Source organism: Accipiter gentilis, chromosome 22, assembly GCF_929443795.1.
Source record: "Accipiter gentilis chromosome 22, bAccGen1.1, whole genome shotgun sequence".
Lineage (NCBI taxonomy): Eukaryota > Metazoa > Chordata > Aves > Accipitriformes > Accipitridae > Astur > Astur gentilis.
This window is the reverse complement of record NC_064901.1, coordinates 26265491-26287687: the sequence shown is the minus strand read 5'-3', so window position 1 is coordinate 26287687 and position 22197 is coordinate 26265491. Positions and strand designations below refer to the sequence as shown.

The 22197-nt window shown below is 42.5% G+C and overlaps 1 protein-coding gene across 4 annotated transcripts in view; it reads left to right on the top strand.

Moving 5' to 3' along the window:
• LDLRAD3 (low density lipoprotein receptor class A domain containing 3) overlaps nt 1-14813 on the top strand; it is a 120878-nt gene extending 106065 nt beyond the window's left edge. For 2 of the 4 annotated variants that reach the window (XM_049825980.1, XM_049825978.1), the window contains exons 5-6: nt 7703-8048; nt 9721-14813. In XM_049825980.1, coding sequence (XP_049681937.1) covers nt 7703-8048; nt 9721-9973 — 599 coding nt within the window. In that variant the 3' untranslated portion in view covers nt 9974-14813. Of the gene's footprint in view, nt 1-7702; nt 8049-9717 lie in introns of all 4 variants that reach the window. The other 2 variants (XM_049825979.1, XM_049825977.1) reach the window with 1 other exon arrangement.
• Nucleotides 14814-22197: the final 7384 nt, after the last annotated feature.

Here is a 22197-nt window from a genome sequence, read left to right as displayed (position 1 = left end):
AAATATATTTGTTATGCCATTAGTTAAAGGAGTGAAGTTAAATCTGATGTTGGAGACTAACTGTGAGTCTGCTTGCTTCTTGCTGGTTGAATTTCACAGTTCTATTAACTTTTCCATTAAAACATTCTTTTGTTTTAACTTTCAAGACTATATAATACTACTTATTAATTGTACACGATGGATTACACAGCAACCAGGACTTTTCCTGCCATTGGGGAATACTGTTTGTGACTGGAATGAGGCAAGATTAGAATATCTCTTGGGAGATTAGGGGGAAGGAGCAGGCTGTGGTACAAGATCAGTGGCTGTTACTCCAACTCAGGCACAGCACTTGCACTGGGGCTAGAGCCTGGGATGCTGCTAGTAGTCATAGGTCTTGGCAAAAGCACCAAGAGCGTGTTTATGCTATGAAGACAATACAGTTTTTCTTTCTTTGAAGCACGTTCTTGCTTCATTTTATAAGCTTGGTCCACCAAAGAGTCTTTCAGTGGTGCTGCTATTTGAGATTTTCATTTTGTAGAACAGGTTTAATTTAGTGACGGGGAGGAAGATAATAGTTGTGAGAGCCCCTAGAGCTTTCAGTGCATCAGGCTCTTGCTGAGTGGCATCTTCCTGTCATAAAATGTTATGAGAAGTGTATAGTAGCTAACTTCTTGGCAGTTTCCTTGATGGTGACCCTCCGTTTGCAAAGAAGAAAGAGGAGACAAACAGAACTGATCCCTTCTATTTAGAGAAGACAACTTTATTAGGAGAAAGTTCATCCTTTTTATGTTCTGCCCCTGCTTTTGGGCTTAGTTTCTGTACTGGCTGTGAATTAATCAAATTATACCACTAGCCTTTTGGGCTATCACGTGTCCAGGAAATGCTGCTTAGATCAATGTCGGAGTCATCCTGAATTGCATTTGAGTAACACTTTAATTTCCTCCTTGGCCTCCATCCAGCTGCCAAGCCTGGACCTTTTGTTTCCATGCTTGATGGCAGATTTTGGCTTTGCAGGTTTTTACATTGCTGCCAAGTTAATTTTAGAACTTTAGTTGCCATGGCTACTGCTAAGTATTTCTTAGTTCTCTACTTACTTGCTCAGTTTGCTGCTTCCCTTTTTTTCTTTCTTTCTTTTTTTATATTTAAAAGGAGATGTGTGAAGTGCATGGAATAATTATCCTACCCTACAGAAGATAAAAAGGAGGGCATGTGAGAGGTGAGGCTCTTGATCTTCAGTCTGATGACTCAGCTGCTCTTCCAGCCACGAAGACTTGAAAGCTCTGCTCTTGTAACACATGGTCAGGATCAGGGGTTTAAGTCTGGGGAGGAAGGCACAGGTAACACACTCATTCTCATCCGCTGAATGGGACGTGCTGAGACTGCTGCTAATTCTGCTGACTAATGTTGTCTTGAGGTTTATCTGTGTCTTGCTGGCTAGTTGTATAGACTCGTAACTATATATAGTTCCCAGTCTTATGCTTAGCTTTAAATTCTTTGGAACAATGGCTGTCATCTTGCTCAGAGCCTATACAGTACATTACACGGAGAAATCCTATTTCATTACTGGAGCTCCAAGGTGTCACACTAATACCAATAATGATTAAAAAAAACTATATGTGTGGATGGATGGATAACAAGTTCTCCATATTGAGATGTCCTACTCTGTTTATGCAGGTAAGGTCACGAATGTCTTTTCAGTCATCTGAAAGAATAGGCAAAGACAGAGCACCCAGTGGTATATAGATTTCTGATTAATATTTGAAATATTAATTTGAAATATTTGCTTTTGAGGAAAATGTAGTTCTTGTCAGTACAGAATAGCTTGAGAGAGTGTCCTGACAGCCCAGGAACATCATTATCTAGTTCTCAGGTGGGGATAGCAGGGCAGGAAGCCAGGCAGAGGTGGAGAAAATGACCTGACAGGCAACTTCAAGAGCTGGGGATAGAGTCACCCTCTGCTCCAGCTTCTTAGCTTGAGGACTGTGCTGGCTGCTGCGGTTCTGGACCATGGGTGTTAGGGACACTTGTGATTAGCACAGGGTGAAATACAGAATAACCTGGTGCCATTTCAAGCCACAACATCTGTGCAGATCAGTATTGTCTGGATGTGAAGCCATCACTGTTTTAGACGTACCTGGAAGGAGCTTGGGGTTTCATCCTGCTGCTTTCCCAGAAATCTTATCCATTTACCAAGTACCTGGTAAGCAAAGATGTGATCATATTGTATTACTTTGGCCAATTCCCATAGATAAGCTCTGTTTAGTATGTGTAATGCCTCTATTAACAAATCTCTCTTCTGTGCCTGAAATGGAGAAAAGCAAAGCAGGGTAGAAACATGCTTTGAATGCAGTTGAAAACAAATCCTTGTCTTGGGTGTCTAAGGGAAGTATGAAGATGCTTGGGGAGGGGAACAAATAATAACTGAGCATGAAACTCCATGAAGTCAAGGTGCTGTGCTGTCTGGGCTAGATCTTGTTTGTAGCTTGGAGAAGGGCAGCAGGGGAAAAAGATAACTGCGTTAGAAAGGACATCACCAGAATAAAGAATATTCTGAAAGTCCAGTGCACAAAATCTACATAAGACTTGTTTTATTGGGACATAAAATCATCAAGGATGAGAAATTTAAGAGATTTTGGAGACTTAGCTGGATGCCCTAGGAACTCCTAGCACAAAAAGTAAATAATGTGCAGAGGCTCTGCCTTGTCTCTATTTGATTTTTGTCGTCTTTAACCTTCCAAGCTGCAGCTCTGCTCTTTAACCAGCTGGAATTTAAATGTGTTACAGTAGCATCTTTGTTGGAGATGGACCGTGACTCGTGCTCATTAAGGCTACAGATGTCTGCTCAGATTATGTATTTCAAAAGCTTTTTCTCTGACTAATTGTGAAAAGCCAGGTTTGAGCAGAGGATTGCAAAAGATAAAATAATAGCCCCTCATCCCTGTGTCTGGCAGACTTAATGCAGTTACTCTCAGATCTTTCTAAAAACTTTGAGACAGCAAATTTGTTCTCAGTCAATAGGAGAGCCCTCTGAGCACAACCCGTAATGTTTTCTTTATCAGTCTTTTCCTAAATTATTCACAAAGCTTTTTACACTCCAAAAATCTCTAATCTGTGAATTCAGCATTTCCCAGATAATAAGGTTTAATAGGCATAAGTGGCATTGATAAACTGTTTGTATGTGGCATGATTAGAAAACATAGATCTTCTTAAAGGGGGGGAAAAAGCATGAAGGGATAAATACTCCATGAATTTAAGCTAAATTAGCTTGCCCACTAGCCTTTTTTGTAAATTTGCATTTACTAGCAGAGCAGGCAGAACTTTTTAAATCTGCCTGGATAATACCTGCTTCTTCTGGGAGAAGATGACTGAATTATCAAGAAATTCAGTTCAATGACTTCTGTGATGTGTAAACATTTGCTGAAAGTTACTAGAGCAGAACTAAAGAGTTGTGGCTTTTTCTCTCTAAAGTAATCGTGCGTGTCCAGCTAAGATTTTTTGGGTGTTCTTATATCTCGCCTTCTCGCTATTACAGTGTGCACAAAATGGATAGAGGTTCATCGGGCAGCCTCAGCTAGGTACCTGTCATTCCTTTCCACACCTCTGTATACTCACCTGGCTCTACAAAAAACCCAGAATGTTACCAAGGAATTACCAAGAAGTTATTCATTTCAACATGATCAGATATATAGTAAGATGAAGAAAAAAATTGATGTAAAAGTCTCTTGTATGCAAAACTGTCTCATAGTTCTGCTACTTTTGTTTTAGCTGTGCTATAGAGCAGTTTTCTCGCTGGAGCATTATTTTGGAATACCATTAAGGGCAGTTTATTTCTTTTCCTTGAATGGGAAATGCCCTCTCTAGGGCTATAAGCCAAGCAGTGCTGATATGAAACTAATGTTACCTGAGCCTCTTTTGTGGGTTTGGGTTTACTGACTGTGCTAGAAAAAGGAGTTTAAATGGAGGTTGGTCTTTCTTGGTTTAAACTATACCACAGCAGAAGCAAAATACCACTGGACTTCACTTGCAAGTGTGTTTTGCTAGGGGACCTTAAGTTTGTGTCTTCTTGGCCCAGAAAACCCACCTATAAGGCAAGAATAAGGTTGTTATGGTGGTGGAAGAAGACTTTGTTTCGATCATAGCTGAATCTTCCCAGGCAGAACTCCGTCTCAGAGATACAATGCGCTCCATGTCTGTTCCTCTAAAGGTATAAAGACTATGCGTGTTTAGGGAGCTGGATTCTTGGCATGGGGAGGGAGAGTGTCTCCATGCAAAGTACTCAACACCGCCCAGGGCACAAGAAGGAGCACTTGACAGATAAACCAAATTCTTTCATCTTCACAGGATGTATCTCTACTCCTCGGTGCAGCTCCATGTTAGAGGCACACAGGCTAGAACTAGCTGAACTGACGGAGATGCTAATTCAGATCCCAAAAGCCATATTGCTGTGTTGGCCAGTTCAAAGGCTGCACCAGATAGCACTATTGAAACCAGCACCTTCACAGGTATACTTCTGGTTCAGAGATCTGTACACAGACCTGTATGTAGTCCCTGGTGTAGGCATGCTCTTAGCTTGCTCTTGTTCTCGGAGATACAGTAAACTAAATCGGAATGCAAGCAACAGATCTAAAAACCTGAAAAGGAACAGAGAGTTACAGGTAAACAAATGGTGTTTCATTAGCCACAGTAATCCCAAAGCTCCAAAATGGCACGTTAACTGCAAATTTACTCAAAATCTCTGCAAGACGTGTGGGTTGTTGTGGTATGAAAAGGATAATAAAACCAGATAAAATAGATGTTGTCTTTCAGACTGTCCTAAAGCTGGTCATCAGATCCCATCTGACTTTAGACAAAATATTTTTTCTTCAGCAATCTGGTTATTCTGTTTGGATTTATGGAGGCTTTTTGTGCAGGACTTGGAGATGCTATCCTAAACAGGTGGATAACCTTAAAAGTTTTTAAAAGCAGTTGACGTATATTTCACTTCTCTCATTTTTCCACTTTTTTAATAAGATGGAGATTATAAAGAAAAGGGACTGTGCTGCTGCAGAATGATCCCATGGTAACTAATTAGGTCTCATCAGGTCTGCAAAGGCATCCTACTCTCGGTCTTATGCCAATGCGCTGTAACCAGTGAGCCAAGTTGGATGAAAGTCTTATGATATTTTACTGGGATGTCGTAATATATTTACCTTCCTTGCACTGAAGAATTGCAGGTAGTGGTATTCATCCGTGGATCGTTCCTTGCAAATAAACTTGCTGATGTTTGCATAAAAATGATCTGCTTGTCACTATACTCCCTATGCTGGCCCTTGTCCATGATATGTGACATGAATTCATTTCTCAGCTGGTGAATTTAGGGAATATCACAGCAATATGTGATGAGCTGTAATTAAAATTACTAATGCATGTCAATTCCTTTCCTTCCTTCTGTTTTGATTTATATTCTTCATGCAGACTTTGTTCACTTTAATGAGTGAGCCGGAGACCTAGTGTTGACTGGTAACAATGATTTCTGCTTTCTCTCCAACACAGTTGCATGGGGAAATAATTTTAGTAAGGATCCTCACTGAGGTGTGACACTAGGTATCAAGAAAACTGTGTGGCTTGCAGCTGGCCTGCAAAGCTCTGGTCTGTGGTTGTAGTGGCGTCATCAGTAAAACAGATCTATTTAAGAGTGGTAGTTTTCATAGTCACTAGGAGGACCGATAATCATGTTCTCTTCTTCCTGGTACCTTCTTTCCCATCTCATCCCTTCTTACTAAAATATCTATGAGTTAAAATGGAGATGTTTAAAGTATTAGCCATTTTATGTTGTACTATCTTACCTAACGAATGCATAAGTTATTTTTAGTGATGCTGGAAAATGTGGTTTGGTGTTTAACCATGGGAGTGAACTACCAAAATCAAACAGTGAGAGAAATACCCAGAGCATCTTGATGCAGAACAATGGGTGCTTGAAGAAAGCTCTTCTATTATGCCAGACACAGTTGGTATATATTTCATTATTTTGCTGCTAGAGAAATTTGTAAGTGGTTCAGTTGCAATTCTGAGTGACCAAAAAGCAGTTTTAGTTGGTAGGTGAAAGAAAGGAAAATGGTATATTAAGATTTACTGTCCCAGCCTTCTGCAATAGGAAATGAAGAATTTGGATGGATAGTGCTCTTGTAATTGTGTGGATTTTGGATGTCAAGGGGTTGGGTTTGTTTTGTTTGGTTTTTACTCGGCCTTTTGTTTTTCTTGAGGTAGATGAATGTTTTGTGTCAGAATAGTAGTTTTCTTTTTGAGGCTGCAGGAGTTACAGCCTGCACAGAAATAGAAATTCTCCCCCCAGAAAAGAAAACAGCACTCAAAGGCTGTATGACCTTGTGAACATGGGGCTGAAATGGAGGCAGGGGAACACGGTTCTGCGGTGCTAGCACTGGCCTCAAGTGTGGCAGAGTCTCATCAGTGCATTTATGCCATTTTGCTTCTCGGAGCCTCTTTCCTCCTTTGCATTTTGTTGCCTTTTATTGCGTTTTCTCATAAGATTTGCATGCAGTTCAAGATCTGTTCAGATGTTGTCCAAAGTCATTATTCCATTAACTTTTTGCTTCTCTGGGCTCAGAGCCCGAGCAGGAATTCCTTCTCCTGTATCATGACTCCAAACAAATCCAACTGTAACTTCTCTTACAGTTCTCGGTAACTGCCAATTCCTCAGTGCCTCCTGCAAATAAACCATACGCTATATGGTATCTGAAATACCTCTTTTGATCTGGTCTTCTCATCTCTTCTCATCATCCCTCTAATACTGCTGGTTAGGGTCGTGCTTCTGCTCCTGCTCCCTGCCACTCAGTGACCATTTCCATTCCCTTCACCATTTCCACCTCAAATTGAAGCTCACTTATGTGATCTTTCGTGGCCTCAGTGCAGCTCATGTTTTTCTTTTCCTCATCTTGTTCTATCCTAACCTGGGTTTTTTTGGTTGGTTTGGGGGGTTTTGGTTTTACCATTCACTTCTTTCACTGCACTCTTTGCTTTCAGGCTTTCACATCTCTTACTGGTATCACACCTACCAGACTTACATCGCTGTTTTTGCTGTTCCAACACCCTTTCTTTTTTTCATTTTTTTTTTTTCCAGCAGGAGGTCTCCTGATCACAAACATCCAACTAACCACCCTCTACTGAGCAGCTATCTATATTTTTCTCCCGTACCTCTTTTGGACTGTTAGATCTGTGGATCAAAGGATGTAGTTGCTGCCTTTTTTGATAAACTCCATGTAAATTTTGACTGCACTGTAAGTTATCATTAAAAGTAAAGGTGAGGCCTTTTACATCTCTGATTCTAGTGTGCTTTGCTGGGTACAGCTGAGGTACTGTGCTTATGCCTCAGAACTGGGTGTCTCACCTCTGGAAATAAAAACTTGTGACTGATAGGTACGGATGGGGGAGATACTCCCATGATGGTGCACATGCATCCTACTGCACAGTGTGTATTTTCCTCTTTCCCAGTTTGTATCTCCCTTGTGATTTATCTGCTGGCACTTACCGCGGGTGAGGATGGACTGAGTGGTAGTCAGCCAATCTCTGATTTCCATGCATATGCTGTTATTAAGCTAATTTTCCACAGTCCAAAGAAAAACTTGTTTTTGTCACACCATGCGTTAGCAGACCACACAGCACAGGTTAAGAGCAGTTTTATATTGAAACAAATCTCAGGCTTCCTTTTCCTTTTGTCTTGCAGAGGCTGGCAGTGGCCAAGATTACGTGACCTCAGAAAATCAGCTGCTTTACTACCCTAGTATTACCTACGCTATAATTGGTAGCTCTGTCATTTTTGTACTCGTGGTGGCCTTTCTTGCCTTAGTCCTGCATCACCAACGGAAACGCAACAATCTCATGACCCTGCCAGTGCATCGACTGCAGCACCCTGTCCTGCTGTCCCGGCTGGTGGTCCTCGATCACCCGCACCACTGCAGCGTCACCTACAACGTCAACAACGGGATCCAGTACATGTCCAACCAGGCCTACCATAGGCCGGTGGACCTGGACTCTCCACCATCCTATTCAGAGGCTGTGCTCGACCAAAGGTATGTACGGGAAGGAGCTAATTCTGTGCTCACCAAAGTTTCACACTAATGCTTGCAGCTCTGTTAAACGGTGCTTCCACTCCCCATTTATCCTTATCACTGCTTTTGACAGAAGCACAGCGTTGCAGTTTGGTCACGTGTATAGGGCCAAATTAGGGCAAATCTGAGCTCCACCTGGATATGAAAAATTCATGGTCCTCAGGTCCCCTTGCTGTTACTGGTATTGAAGGGATTTAAGGCAAACTTAAGTCATGCTCTCTTAGCACCTGTGGTTGGTAGTAGAGATTTTGAGGACAGCAGGAGAAGGCAAAGAAATGTATCTCTTGTCTAGTAGTGATATCCTGTGCCAGTCTGGAATCAACACATGAAAATTACGTTTGGAGTTTTGCCAAAAAACAGCTAGGTCACACTATTTTTAAAAAAATTACCCTGGTCATGTGTGATGCATATATAGAGATGAGACATCTTCAATTCTTGCATAAAGAAATTTTATGGTCCCTCTGCTCTGCACTACTTTCCCTTTAGCAATAGAAGAAAAGAACAGGACTCTGAAACGGAAACTGCAGTTCTTATTTTAAATAGCTGAAAGCGCTTTGAAGTTTTGTGGCTGGGTGTGGTTTGGGTTATGACGTTTTTGTAGTTATGACACTGGTTTTATCTGTAGATAATTAACCTTTGTTTTAACCTCTGTCTGTAAAGTCTTTCCAAACAAAACTGCTAGACTGACATCCTCTGTACGTAAAAAGGGCACGGTATGAACTCTAATGATCCAGATTGTTCACTGTCACCCTGTCAGTATTTTTTAGTATGAACTCTGGGATCTAAGAATGATAGTATAATCATTTACATTCCTATTCTCTGCTACATTTGGCAGCAGCTCCCTTGTTTTAATGTTGACATTCGTAATGATGATTATCTTTTCATTAGTAAGGACAACTAAATAAGCAGCTGTCCAGATTGTAATCACTTCTCACCTGAGCTGATACAAACCATAAGCAATTTCAGAGCTAATTGCTCCCAGGACCTGTTATAAATCTGCTAAACCCTTCAGTCCCTTTAATTGTTTACTATCAGAACCAAAAAACAGTTTTCCTGAATCCAGTACTCATCTTGTCTGTGCCTACTTCGCAGTTGCTCTGCATGTGATACCATGACAGCAGAAATGATTTGTCATGTGGAGAATTCAGATCGTTATTTATTTGTAGACTGTAAGCCATTTAACTCTGACACTTAATGGGAGGTTTCCTCAGAGCTTTCTTGTGCTCACAGCATTATCCATAGGTGTAAATCCACTACATACCTTATTTCTTTTAAAGGGCTTTCTCAGGTTGTGTAAATGTTACATAGGAAAAATTCTTACCTCTTGCAGCTGTCTTTGAGGGTAAGCCAAGATTTGTTGGAAGTGCACACCCATGAAAATCGGAGTGTAGGGTGTTAAGCAGAATGTAATTAGCTATGTTGCATCTTGACCAGATGCAACACTGGTGGTGGCGTGGATGTTTTGGAATGACCTGAATAATGTAAGCAGGTCTGTTTGAGATCTCCTGATAGGTGTCATCATGGAAAAGCTAAGAAATACTGTTTGGGTTTTTTTCATCATTGGAAAACTATGTACTTGCTTCCATACCACTATTTTCAGTAACTTCTTACTATGTTGTGTATCTTACAGCAGACCACCTTGGTTTGACCTTCCTCCACCACCTTATTGTTCTGAATCCCCTAACCAGCCAGATCTTCCTCCTTACCGATCTCGGACGGGAAGCCTGGTGAGCACAGACACCCCGATGGCAGGAAGCCCTCTGGGCACAGCCAACAGTTGGACAAGAGACATCCATGACAGCATGGATGGCCACAGAACTCTTCTTGAGAGGACAGCAGATCAAAGTGATTCTCTGGTCAACCACATTGCCGAAAGAGAAGTGTAAACGCTCCGGTATATGGGATGGGCAGGAAGGCGTTTACTTTTTTGAGTCCATGTGGGTTAATCTGCTGTGGCTAATAGTTTTCACGGGGACATGTGCCTGAATGATGACTTGATCTGAATCCACACTCAGTTAATATTTGAATTCAGCATTTGGGGCTCATCAAAGACAGAGCTGTGAGAGCTAAACCGAGAGTCGCATCAGCTTTCCACAGTATTGCTGCAAGCAAGTTCCCATTGAGACTAGTAAGAGCAACATAAGTGCTGTGTCAGAGAACTGACATGACGTCTTTCTTGGACTATTTACTGTATATGAATGTATATATGTGCATGTATAATATATACAGATATTGCACACAAAAACTGTGCCAGAAGGACTTTTGGTTTTGGACTGCGTCCTGTCCTGTTGATGTGTGAGCTCTTTCTTCTTACTGCCTGGTGCCAGCTTGTGGTCACTGAAGCCCATCAGAGGCAGTCTTTCTGCTTGGAGGTCTGGTGCCCAATGCTAGCTCACTGGCAGTGCTCAAATTGCAGAAAATGTCCTACTTGACCCTTCTCCTCATGGCCTGGAACATTCTCACTGTGAATGTAATTTTTAAAGTTTAGTCTTGTGAGGATGCAACAACTCTAACTGAGCAAATGAGGGTTTTTTTCCCAGGTGCTAATGTCTAGGCCAAATTTGCATGGGTTTTCTCAGGAACACGACAAAGGTTGTCTTATCCGTCAGACTTCAAGGCTGAGTATAGAGGCACTGAAGCTTCTTGACAAACTAGTGCAAGACTTCTTTGCACGTGTGGCAAAACAACATCACTCCATGTGTTCCTTCTTAAAAAAAAAGACACAACAAAACAAAAAGCCCCCAACAAAAAAAAAAACCAAACTGTTTCAGCTAAATCTTGAACACCAAAACCAGCCTGAGGCAAACACTGATCACAGAAAGCTTTAGTGTGAATGACTAGTTTTATAACTGAAAGCAGGTCATGTAGTAAAAGGTGTTGGGCTTGTTGGCCCTATCTACAGCATGTATATGTACATGCGTGGATACACGTGTTTAATACTGTGTGTATGTATGCAAGTAGTGTATTGCATAGGTTTAGTTCTACTGCACCAGTAGAACTCTAAAATATCAGTTTCACTTACGATCCCCTCAGTGGTTTTTATGGAGTTTGCCATTATTTGTGTTTGTTTGGTTGAAATCTTAGCTTCTGCAGAAAACCAGAATTATTTCTGCCTGGTTTGTCCTAACTCTTGGAATGGTCTCCTGTGAAGTGTGTTTCAGTGCACAGTGTTGAATCACCTGTGTGAAAGCATCTCAGAGGTAAAGGTATTCAGAGTGGCAAGAGGGAAGGTAAGCTGTGAATTTAAATGCCACTGCAGTGCTGTGCTTGTGCTCAGTATACAGAAAGCAATGCAGTGTCTTCCTCTTGTCCAGAGGGAAACTGGCCTTGAAAAATTATTTATATTTATCTATCAGACAGATTTTCCTCTCCTCCTTCTACATAATGAACAGTGTCCTTAAATAGACTTTGCTGTTTAATGGAAATGAAGGAAGCTGACTGCCCACACCTTCTGCTTTCTTCTTCCCCATCTTTCTAAGGTAACTTCTTTCACCCACAGGTCATATGCTCAGAACACAAGAATTTTTGAGCTTGATTGTGGGTAGGGGAACGACTCAAGTTCAGTCTCAGTTGCTACACATACACCTGAAAATTTTTTGTGGTGGTTTTTTTTTTTTTTTTTTTTTTTCATTTCCAGCTCTGGAGTCTACTGCCGTGGTATGTAAGAGGCAGGGGCCAGATGAATTTACAAGCACAGGTCATTCCAGGACTGAGATGACGCAGCGGGGAGCACTGGAGAATTCTAATGCTGTTGGGCTTGGCTGACTTTGGAAGCAGATTAATGGCAGCCTTTCATTACAGGCTTAGGCAGCCTGTCTTAAAGTGCATTGGTGAAGATGCTCCTAGGTCCTTGTAAAGCAGCGTAAAAGATTGGGTCAGATCTCATCCTTGCTGGGAGCTCAAGCACTGTAATTATGCTGTCCTTCACAAAGCAGGACTTGACTAATTAATGACTCCGTCCGACTTGATAGGTAGACTGTTGTCATTGTCACATAGCAGACAGTTATTCTCTATTTTACAGGCAGGTTAAACTCAGGTACATAGCCGAGTTAATAGGAAAGGTGGGTGCAGGAGTGTCTCCTGTGAGCACTGGGCCCTGCTGTCCCTCTTGCCATTCGTTAAGGTTCTGCTCGGCCTCTGTAAGAGAGCTATGTAATGCTGTATCAGAATTAGCCACAATGTTCTTCTGTTGCAGTTTTTAAAACATTGTATTGGACTATAAAACATACTGTTGAGGAGTTTGCAGTAGTTTCATTAGAATTAGACATCTTTTTAATTTTAAGTTTGCCTAAGGCTAAATCATTGTGTCCAGTGTAACTTACATGGCACGTATCCCTCACGCGAGCCTCCACGGGGGACTGCGTTTCACCACGTGTATTCTAAGACACCAGGGTGCAGGCAAACCAAATATTGTTCACCTATGGCATCTGAAAAACATTGCCTTGCATTGCTAAGAAGAAAGAGTGGACACAGCCTGCTTCTTCTGCCTTCTCTGTCAGTCACTGTCATATATGTACATATATATATATTAAAAAAAAGATACTCTTTCAGGTTGTATATATTCATGTAACTTTTGCATTAAGATAATCCATTTGGACTTTACAAAGAAAAGAAGGAAAAAACATTCTAAATGGTGTGACATTTTCCCTTCCAGCTAAGGGTGTATTTATCTTTGTATAGGAATCTTTTAGTTTTTGGGAACAGGAGTTACAAAAGGAGATTGTGCCTTTCTGATTTAATGTTGGTTTGGGAGGCTGTTAACTACATTTCTAGGTGTTGTTACATATCATTGTCTAGAGATCCAAAAAGAGAAACAAGACTTGTCTTCCTCTTTATTGTTACTTATGGGGACCACTGAACTCTGAGGAGTGCAGAAGTTCAGTATCTTGTTCCAAAAGGCGTGCAGAAACTTTTTTTTTGGGGGGGAGGAGGGGTTCATCTTACTCCAGTTTTCTGGTTTGTAGAACAGATTTGCTAGCTGGTTTCTTTGGAAATTGCTGTTAGTATCACACAGAAATTGTTTATAACGTGTCACTTCTAGTAGTGTTAATACAGCGTTATACTGCATTATTCAGTGGAATCTTTGAGAAAGCACGGTAGCAACAACTGTGCTGATGGAACTAAATATTTCATTGAAAATCCTGCAGCTTCTAAGACTGAAGTTAAATGTTCATTAAATACCATGTGGTAGGACTTATTTTCAGTGCCAGTAAAATTAGAATTGATCATTCTATTGTTTGCAATTACTCTTAACCTTTTAGTTTGAGGTCAGTCTTACAGGAGTTTTGCTTTATACTTAATATTTAAACGAGTGGATGTTATTTCAAAGACCTATTCTTCCAAAAGTAAAACCAATTAAAGTTTTCTTCCAGAGCCAAATTCTGATTCCACATCTGTATTGAATGGTGACCACTGTAATGAGTAGTTCTCCTCAGTGCAGGTATTAATGTATTTGATTCCAACAAAACAATTTGAAGAAATGACTACTTGAGGTAAATGAAGGAATGTGGATTAGCCTGTTGGCAGTAAGATTTGGGTTATTTAAAAATAAACAAATAAATTTCAGGAGTGTCTGTAACCTCTGCTGAAGTCAGAGTGCTGTGTATTTAAAATTAGTGAATCCGCTTGATAATAATCTGAAGTTCCTTGTAAGGCAAATTACAGTTTACCTCTCTGGTATTGTGCAAATGGAAAACTGGCAGTAATGCTTTTAAAAGAGAGCCTGTGAATAATTTTCTTGGCTCTTGTCTACAGCGACATACACGACAACACTGACTGCATTGCGATTTTTAAATAACTCTGCATTCATTCTTCCTCTCCTTTTAAGTCAAATCAGTTTTATTTACACCACTTCACTTTGATACAGCTAATAGGGCCCTTGTGATAGATTTAGAAGCTGGGTGGAGGAAAGAGATGATGACTCTCATTTTAATTAATGCTGCAGCTTGTTAATCTTGTGCGCTTTACTTTTTAGACATCTTAGGAAAGACAAATGGTTTTAGTAGATAAGAAAAACTATTAACGATGAAAAGGATAGAGGGACACTGATTCTGAATTTAATTTTTAATGAATATTTAAAATTGTATAAATGAAGGAAGAATTTAATGCTGTGGTTTTAACATGGTGATCAGATGGCAAGTACTGTTTTTAACTGTTGCTCATTGGAAGCTACTTTGCATATAATGTCTGGAACTAAAATGGTAAGACAAGTGCCCTTCTTGCAGTTCATACTAGATCTGAAATATTTTTTATTAACACAAAGCTGTATTGTACCGTGGACTAAAATATGGACTGCAGAAAGAATTTCAATACTGTGCTGGGTTCTGCCTGAGTGTATCCTAGTACAGGACTGTGGCCTTCATTTGTCCTTTTTTTTTTTTTTTTTTTCTGATTTGAGGGGGTTTGTCAACTTGGAGGTGTTACATAAAAGCTTTAAAGGAGGTTGTATTTTGAAACCCAACCTTGTCTTAAACTTTTGTAAACTGGAAATCTTCAAAAATGTATTCTGTATTCCTGAATAAAGTTGGTGTTTTAATACTGTTCACAAGTGAGGATGTCCCCTGTCTCATGAAGTCCCGGTTGTTTTGGTTTATAGCCTCCTACACGAGGCTCCTTCCACCTTCTTTTGCATTCAATGTTAAGTTTTGTTAAATCTTTGTGGGTTTTAAACATATTTTTAAAAAGAAGTGATAACTGAAACCCTCATGTGCGTGTGTGTATAAAAATATATTGCTACATATGTCTCCGTATTTATACAAATGAAAATTGCTTCATTTCATAATTTCTTGTTCTCATTTTACCATTCTGTTTGTACTACCAAAGACGAGGCATCTGAAGCGTCATGTTTTGTTGTTGTCTGCTTTGTAGCAAGGCTCTAGAGGCTCCAGCAGCGATTGGTGCTCTGTGCCGGTGGCTGCACACAGATTTACGAGCAGAGCTAAGGGGCGTTCAGTGCTAGCTTCTACCTCCCCCTTTCCACCTGCCACCTTCCCACCACTTACGTTCCCAGCACATCCCAGTTGACCTCCAGGTCCGTGGTCCACGTACCAGACACGTGAGCCAGATTCAAGGTGAGGTGCTCGGTGGAGGCTCTGTGTCTGGCCGAAGTCACATGTCGGGGCCCTTTCCCCAGCAGATGCCTGGTGCCGGCACCACCGCTATCGCAGGAACCATCCAGACCCACTTGACGTCTGGACTGCGTCCACTCTTCTTGTCAAGGTACTTCGTTAGAGACAGTCCTGTCACTCAAAGGACTAGCGCTAAGAAGTACCCTTACGTTACGAAGTTATTTTCAGAGATGAAGGAGAGCAGATTCAAATATTACATCTAAATATCTCAATCTATGCAAGTATATAGACGTTGACATATTTCACTTCCATGACTCATGTCCACTTGCTACCCTCACAAAGGCATGTCAGTTTTATCGTTACCCTGGTGAATTAAGACACATACCCTCACAGAAATTCTCAGATGGTACTCTATCTTTGGCACTGGTAAACTGCCCCAAAATAAATAGCTGTGGATCCAGAATTCACACCAGCAGAGCAAGGGAGAGGGAGCTGTTGAGGCTGCCACAAGGGGCTCTCCGCAGGAGAGGAACCGCTGGGGTCTCGGAGCTGGCTTCTTCAGTCATGTCCCAGCAAGAGCTATGCTTGAGAAATGTTGTTTCAGAAGACAGCCGCTTCTGAAAATAAATAGCATACTCTCCAGCTAAGCTCCCCGATTAATCATTTTTATTCTCTCTGTTTCAATTTGTTTAAAGATCTTAATTTTTACACCTTAAAAATTAAATACGCAGTTTATTTCAGCAGTGGTTTCCGAGTGCAGCATCTTTTCTTGCTGATTTGCAGTCTCCTAATCGTTCAGCCTCAGTTATCTATTGGTGAGAGAACTAAGCAGCTTTTCACTTTTTTGGGGAGCTGTTGTCCAAAATGATGTGCTGTTACTAATTGAAGTAAAGGCATCTTCATGTGGAAATTCACAGCTCTTCTTTGCTTTTCCAAGCAAAGTTGAGGCTATGCATATTGCATAAAGCACTTTTAAAAAGTACTGGATTGATCTCTCTAGGGAATTAACTTTTCTGTTTATCTGCCAAACATACTGTGAATAGATAAACCAAAATGTGATTCTCTGCTTCCCAAAATCCCAACAGTATTCCTTACAGCCTTACTGAGGGCACCACTGCAGATGAAAAGGTAGAGCAGTTTTGCAGCTGATCTGGCCCTTAGTGTTTCTGTGGGAATGGACACAAAGTGGTTCAGTGGTGCAGTTGCTTTGGTGCTGGATACCACGCGGAAAACCCCTTTTCACAGAGAACTGATTTGGGACCATCACTTCCTATATGCTTCCCAACAGCCACTGCACAGGTAAGGGGGTTTCGGGGAGTTTGCATATTTTTTTTTTTATTATTGTTATTTTTTTTTAAATTTAGTAGCTCTCGCCTAAGGTTAATTCCTACCAGTTACCCTGAGGTAAAAAATTTCATATCTCATTACTTGACAGCACAGCCTGTAACTCCTTCAAATTTAAACCATGGTCATTTCTCAGCACAAAAGTACAAGAGCCTTCATGTGTGTAAGAACAACAGGAGTAATAGCTCAGCTTGACCCGAACCAGCTCACTTCTAGAGGAGAGCACTGGCAGCGTCAATTTGATTGAATGAATGGATGGTCTATTGCATTTATTTGGAATATCTGCTATTTCCCTGACAAATCCAAGTCATGTTGCAGCACGGCGATGAAGAAATATGATGTTTTATTTAACAGAATAGATTTTTTTCTCTCATTTGTTTGTGACAGTTATCTTAGAAAATGTTCTTTGCCCAACACTGCATCCAAAGTAGCACTAGCTTGTAGAGGTGCAGGGTAAGGGGTGGACAGTAAGGTTGGCTGATTGATACAGATATAACCCCTCTGGAGGTTTCTTAAGCGTTCCAGCTGTTATACCTGAACAAGAAATATTTAAATGCTGCAGAATAAGTGCATTTGCAGACTAAGGAAACATGGTTCATACTTGGCTGCTCTTTTGCTAGTTTCTCTTTACTCAAATACGATGCAAAGTCAAGAGCAAAATTCTCCATGCATCTGTTGCTGTATTTATTGTTCTCCCTTGGCAGTCTGTGCAGAGCAGAGGAGTTAGCAGAACCAATGAATTATCCAAAGTGGATTTGGAGAGTGCTCTGCTTCAGAAATAATGGAGCTGGCTTAAATACCCGCTTTCAAGGTGTCGTGTTAGATACGCTCGTTAAGGCATGGATTACGTACGATAAAATCATACCTGAGCTTCTACGGGGTGGGGGGGTGGGGAGAAAACCACAACAACCCTGAGAGATGCAGCAGGTCTTCATTAGCAAAGCCAGTCTCTGGAGCTGGCTGCAGGTCAGAGTTAGAAATTCCTGTGCCGTGAGCCGGGGTGGAGCTGGTGCTGATGCAGCACTCCCAGTTGGAAGCAATGGCCGTTATGGTTGTGAGTTGGCCTGTCTGGTGTCTGATGCCTGAAATATGTGACAATCTAGACAGATTATCACCTTCCTTCAGGAGGCTAGGCAGAAATCCTCTGGCTGCTTTGTTGAAGCCATGTTTCTCCAGCAACTAATCGCTCTTGTTGCTCTCTCTCTTCCTTTTTATCAGTTGTAGGGATGGGAGGAAGATTTGTGCTGTTTTTTAAGTGGGGACACCTGAGACCGGGAGAGATATCAAGATGAGTTTCAGGAATAACAGAACTTGCGTCTTCCAAGATCCAGCCTCCGGACCACTGGGTAGTGATGTCTTATCCATCCGTTTGGAATCTTTTAAATCCATTCAATTTAACAGAATATTTTTGCAGATTTAAGAAAAAAACAAAAGAGGAGGTAAGTCTGGACCTGTGGTAGTTGTTTTAAGTTCTCTACCTTTTTGCAAAAACTTGGGCAGTGATTGAAAAGCAGGCAAATACTTGAATTATTTTCTTCTAGCCTCTAGGTACTCGTTTGCCTTATTTATGTTTGCAGACTTATCAAAACAGTTATTTTGTATAGCTCTTTGTGTGAAGGAGGATTCTGCTGTAGAATAAGTTTCCAGTCTGGGACTTAACCTAGAGTAGGTGTTTCTGTAGGTTTCAACAGGTTAACAAATATGTGGACTGTATGTGGGTGTATTGGAAGTGGCATGCCATAAATAGTGCCGGTTTAAAGATGCAAACTACAGCTGCAGTGTGTGGAGGGTAGGGGCACAGGTTCCTACAGGGGCTGTAGGAACACTTTGTCAGATGGCCGGCACCAACTTTTTTTGCTTTATGCAATTGGGAAAGGAAGGGGAGGGAAGCGGGAGGGAGAAATGTCATTTTGACCCCGAGTGTATAGGTAGCCCAAAGTGATACAGGGAACTACAGAGAGAAGAGAACGACCTGGCTGCCTTTTATGCTGGCATTTGAAAAATGAGCTCAAGATAGTGCTTTGAAGGGTGGCTTGGTAATATTATTTGGAAAAAAGTCCCTACTTTCTTTTCTTGATATCGGTATCAAAACCGAGATGACTAACGTGGGGGGAGCGAGTGGTTTGAAATGATTTTTGGATGGGTTTTTTTTCATCCTTTGAAAATTTAGGTGAAGTTAATTATGGAATGGCAGCAGCGTCTGATCTGAAGCAGACGCTTTCATCTCACCTCCTGCTTTTAAAATAGCTGCGCTCTTATCTCTGCTTTGAGGAAGGGGGTGCAGGGGGGTGAGCACCCCAGTGCTCTGGCAGCCTGGCGGTCGCCAGATGATTGAAATGCCATGTGAGATCCGAGGCCGTCAGAGAGTGGGTAGGACTTTAGGAGCTAATTTCCCATGGTGCTGATGACCAGAGAAAGAAAAAAAAGCCATGATCTGCAAAAGACAAACGAAAACCATAAAAATTTAACGAGCCAAATTAACACCATCCAAAATATGTTCTGTCTGAAAGGAAGTGGAAGCAAACAAGAACTTGGAGATGTGATGGTTGTTTCCCGTAATCCCCACTGACAGCCTGTCACACAAACGCTGACATTAACCCTTCCCTTTGTTAATCACACCTAAGTTGCAGCTATTAATCATTATTAAGAGCCTGTCGCTATGCTGATAGCATTTTTTTTTTGTATTAATCTGATAAAGTAAGCGGAGGAGCTGTGTTTCCAGCATAGGCTAGGTGCAGCGTAGAGAAGCACTTTCTGTGCACAGCAAGGTGGGCTTTGAGCTCGTGCTTTGGGCTGTAAGGGGAAGGCGTGATGTGACACCGAGACGGAGGACCGAAGCAAAATCCCAGGAGGACGAGGCCCTGGCTGGGACGAAGGAGGGAGGCAGGGAGCTGGAGAGCTAATAACATTGCTGCCTACTAATGGCATCAAGGCAGAAATTGCCTTCACCCTCGGGTTTTTTTCCTGGGGGTGTTAGTACACCACGTGCGTGCTGAGATCCCAGCTAACGTGAGAGCTGAGATCAATACGGCTGTGTCAGGGGGGGTCTCCATTAAGCTGCTGGGTAACGAGGCTTATAACCCCTGCGCAGAGGTTAGTGCTGCTGCGGGGTGTGCTGGGTAGCACCAGCGGCTACAGGGGTTATCCGGTATTTCTCAGTGACACAGAACTTGCTGGCACAGGCACACCTGACAGTTTCACGTTCTTTTGAAGAAACAGGCACTGATTTTGGTGGAAGCAGAGCCTGATCTGAGCTTCTACAATCACCTGTAGTCGCTGGTTCATCTCCTGTCTGGCTGAGCTGTGCTGAGTGGACTTTTGATGGTGGCTGTCCTACTTCTGAAGCAAGAGAGCCTTTAAGGAATTAACCATTCCTAGGATTTTTATTTTTCAGGTCACTGAGGCTAGATCCATGTGAGAGGGGATCTTGGATTGCTCGACAGGGTCAAGATGAGGGCTTTGGGCTTCAGCCCTCTTCCCAGGGACTGAGGATGGTAGCTGAGCCTGCATGGCCACCCCAGGAGTAAGGCTGTTGTCTGAAAGCCCTTAAATCACATTATGGGATCTGAGCATCCCCTTAAACAGAAGCAACGCAGTTCATCTTTACCAAATGGACTGTGACAGGTCCAGAGGCAAAGGCAGGGGGGAGATGAAGGGGAGGGAGGGTTAAGAACACAAAACCTCATCTGGAAACGATCCTGTGCTGTCCTCTTTGGAGAGGCTTTGACTTCGCACCATCAGCCAAGCAGGGGCCTGTGAGGGATCCCTGAGGCTATGGGGGGACTTTCCCCCACCACTCTCTCTGCTGCTGGGAAAACGCCACTGGGTCTGTCTGCCCTTATCTCTGTTCACCCTGGGAGTTTATTAAGATGCCCTGAAGAATTTCTTGTTTTATTTGTGCCCGTGGTTAGATTTCTTCTGTCGGCTTCACGTTACGGGTCCCTTTGGTAAAGGTCTGGCGCTTCTGTGCATGCTCAGCCTGAGGACTGACTGCCTTCTGCCCGTGCTTTCTCTTCAGCTTACACGACTGCGTTACAGTGATCTGCTGATGGAAGGTAATTCAAGGAATTAAAGGCCGTCTCTGGACTTTTCTGGGATACTTTAACATCCCAACATCTGCCAACAGCTCTTATCACAATTTGGGATGAGGCCATCTTGTATGGGCTTTGTACCCTCTTGTATGATGGGTTTTGAAATCATAGAATCATTTAGGTTGGAAAAGACCCCTAAGATCATCAAGTCCAACCATAAACCTAACACTGCCAACTCCACCACTAAACCATCTCCCTAAGTAAGTGCCACGTCTACACGTCTTTTAAATACCTCCAGGGATGGTGAGTCCACCACTTCCCTGGGCAGCCTGTCCCAATGACTGAGAACCCTTTCAGTAAAGAAATATTTCCTATTATCTAATCTAAGCCTCCCCTGGTGCAACTTGAGGCCATTTCCTCTTGTCCTATCTCCAGCCACCTGACAGAAGAGACCAGCACCCACCTCACTACACCCTCCTTTCAGGTGGTTGTAGAGAGCGATCAGGTCTCCCCTCAGCCTCCTCTTCTCCAGACCAAACAGCCCCAGTTCCCTCAGCCGCTCCTCACAAGACTTGTGCTCCAGGCCCCTCACCAACTTGGTTGCCCTTCTCTGGACACGCTCCAGCACCTCAAGGTCTTTCCTGCAGTGAGGGGCCCAAAACTGAACACAAGATTCGAGGTGTCGCCTCACCAGTGCCCAGTACAGGGGGACGATCCCTTTTCTGCTCCTGCTGGCCACACCATTTCTGATGCTATTTCTGACAGTTTTGTCCCGAAGCTCACCAGCACGGAGCAGATCTGGCTGCACCGCTGTGGCTTGACCAACTGCTTGGACATCTGCTCGCTGTCTTTAGGCGGCCCGTGGGATGAGCTCAGCGAATGTCCCTCCTCTGAGGCGGCAGGTTGGAGAAGTCTCTCCGTAGCAGTACGCCAGCAGCAGCCAGACATCCCCGGCATCTGAAGCACCACTTGCCCTTTTCAAATGCAGTCGTATTTTCAGTCAGCAGCCTGTGCAGATGGAATCGGTAGCGTACTTCGCTGTAAGAAGGACCCTGGCGTTGGGCAGATTAGCAGTGCATTAGTTACGATGTGTTTGTGTTTTTCGAGTGTCTTGTTTTTCTCCAGTCAGAAATTATGGCTTCAGTTGTAGTCTGGTGAGTCTAGGAGTCACAACTTAAGGAAGAACCTTTCAAATCCAGGATCTAAACCAATAAAACATCTGGGATGGTTACTGCTGAGTTAATGGCCTGGTGAAGAAACAAATCACTGTGTGACCCTTCATGCTTCTAGCCTGCCTGATCTCCGCTTTCCCCCTGCAGCCAAGCTACCCTCATCACCCAAAAATCAAATGCGATGCAATATAATCAAATGCAATGCAATAGCCTCCTTTTCCTTCTCCAGCTGGACTTATTTTTCATCCTGTGCGACAGAACAAGGGGAGCATGCAGACACGAAGCTGAATTCATTGCTCCCCCTCTGGTTCAGCAAGAAATCACTCAGATTTTTTCCTAGATCAATGAGTTGCCATCGCGTCCCAACAACCTTGCGCTCCCTGGTAGAGACATGAAAAATGATCCTTTGTCTTCCGTGTGGCACTGGCACTGTGGGTGACAAATGCTCCCCTTTTTATGCCTGCTTATTTTACGGCGTTGTGCATTTTTCTAGATA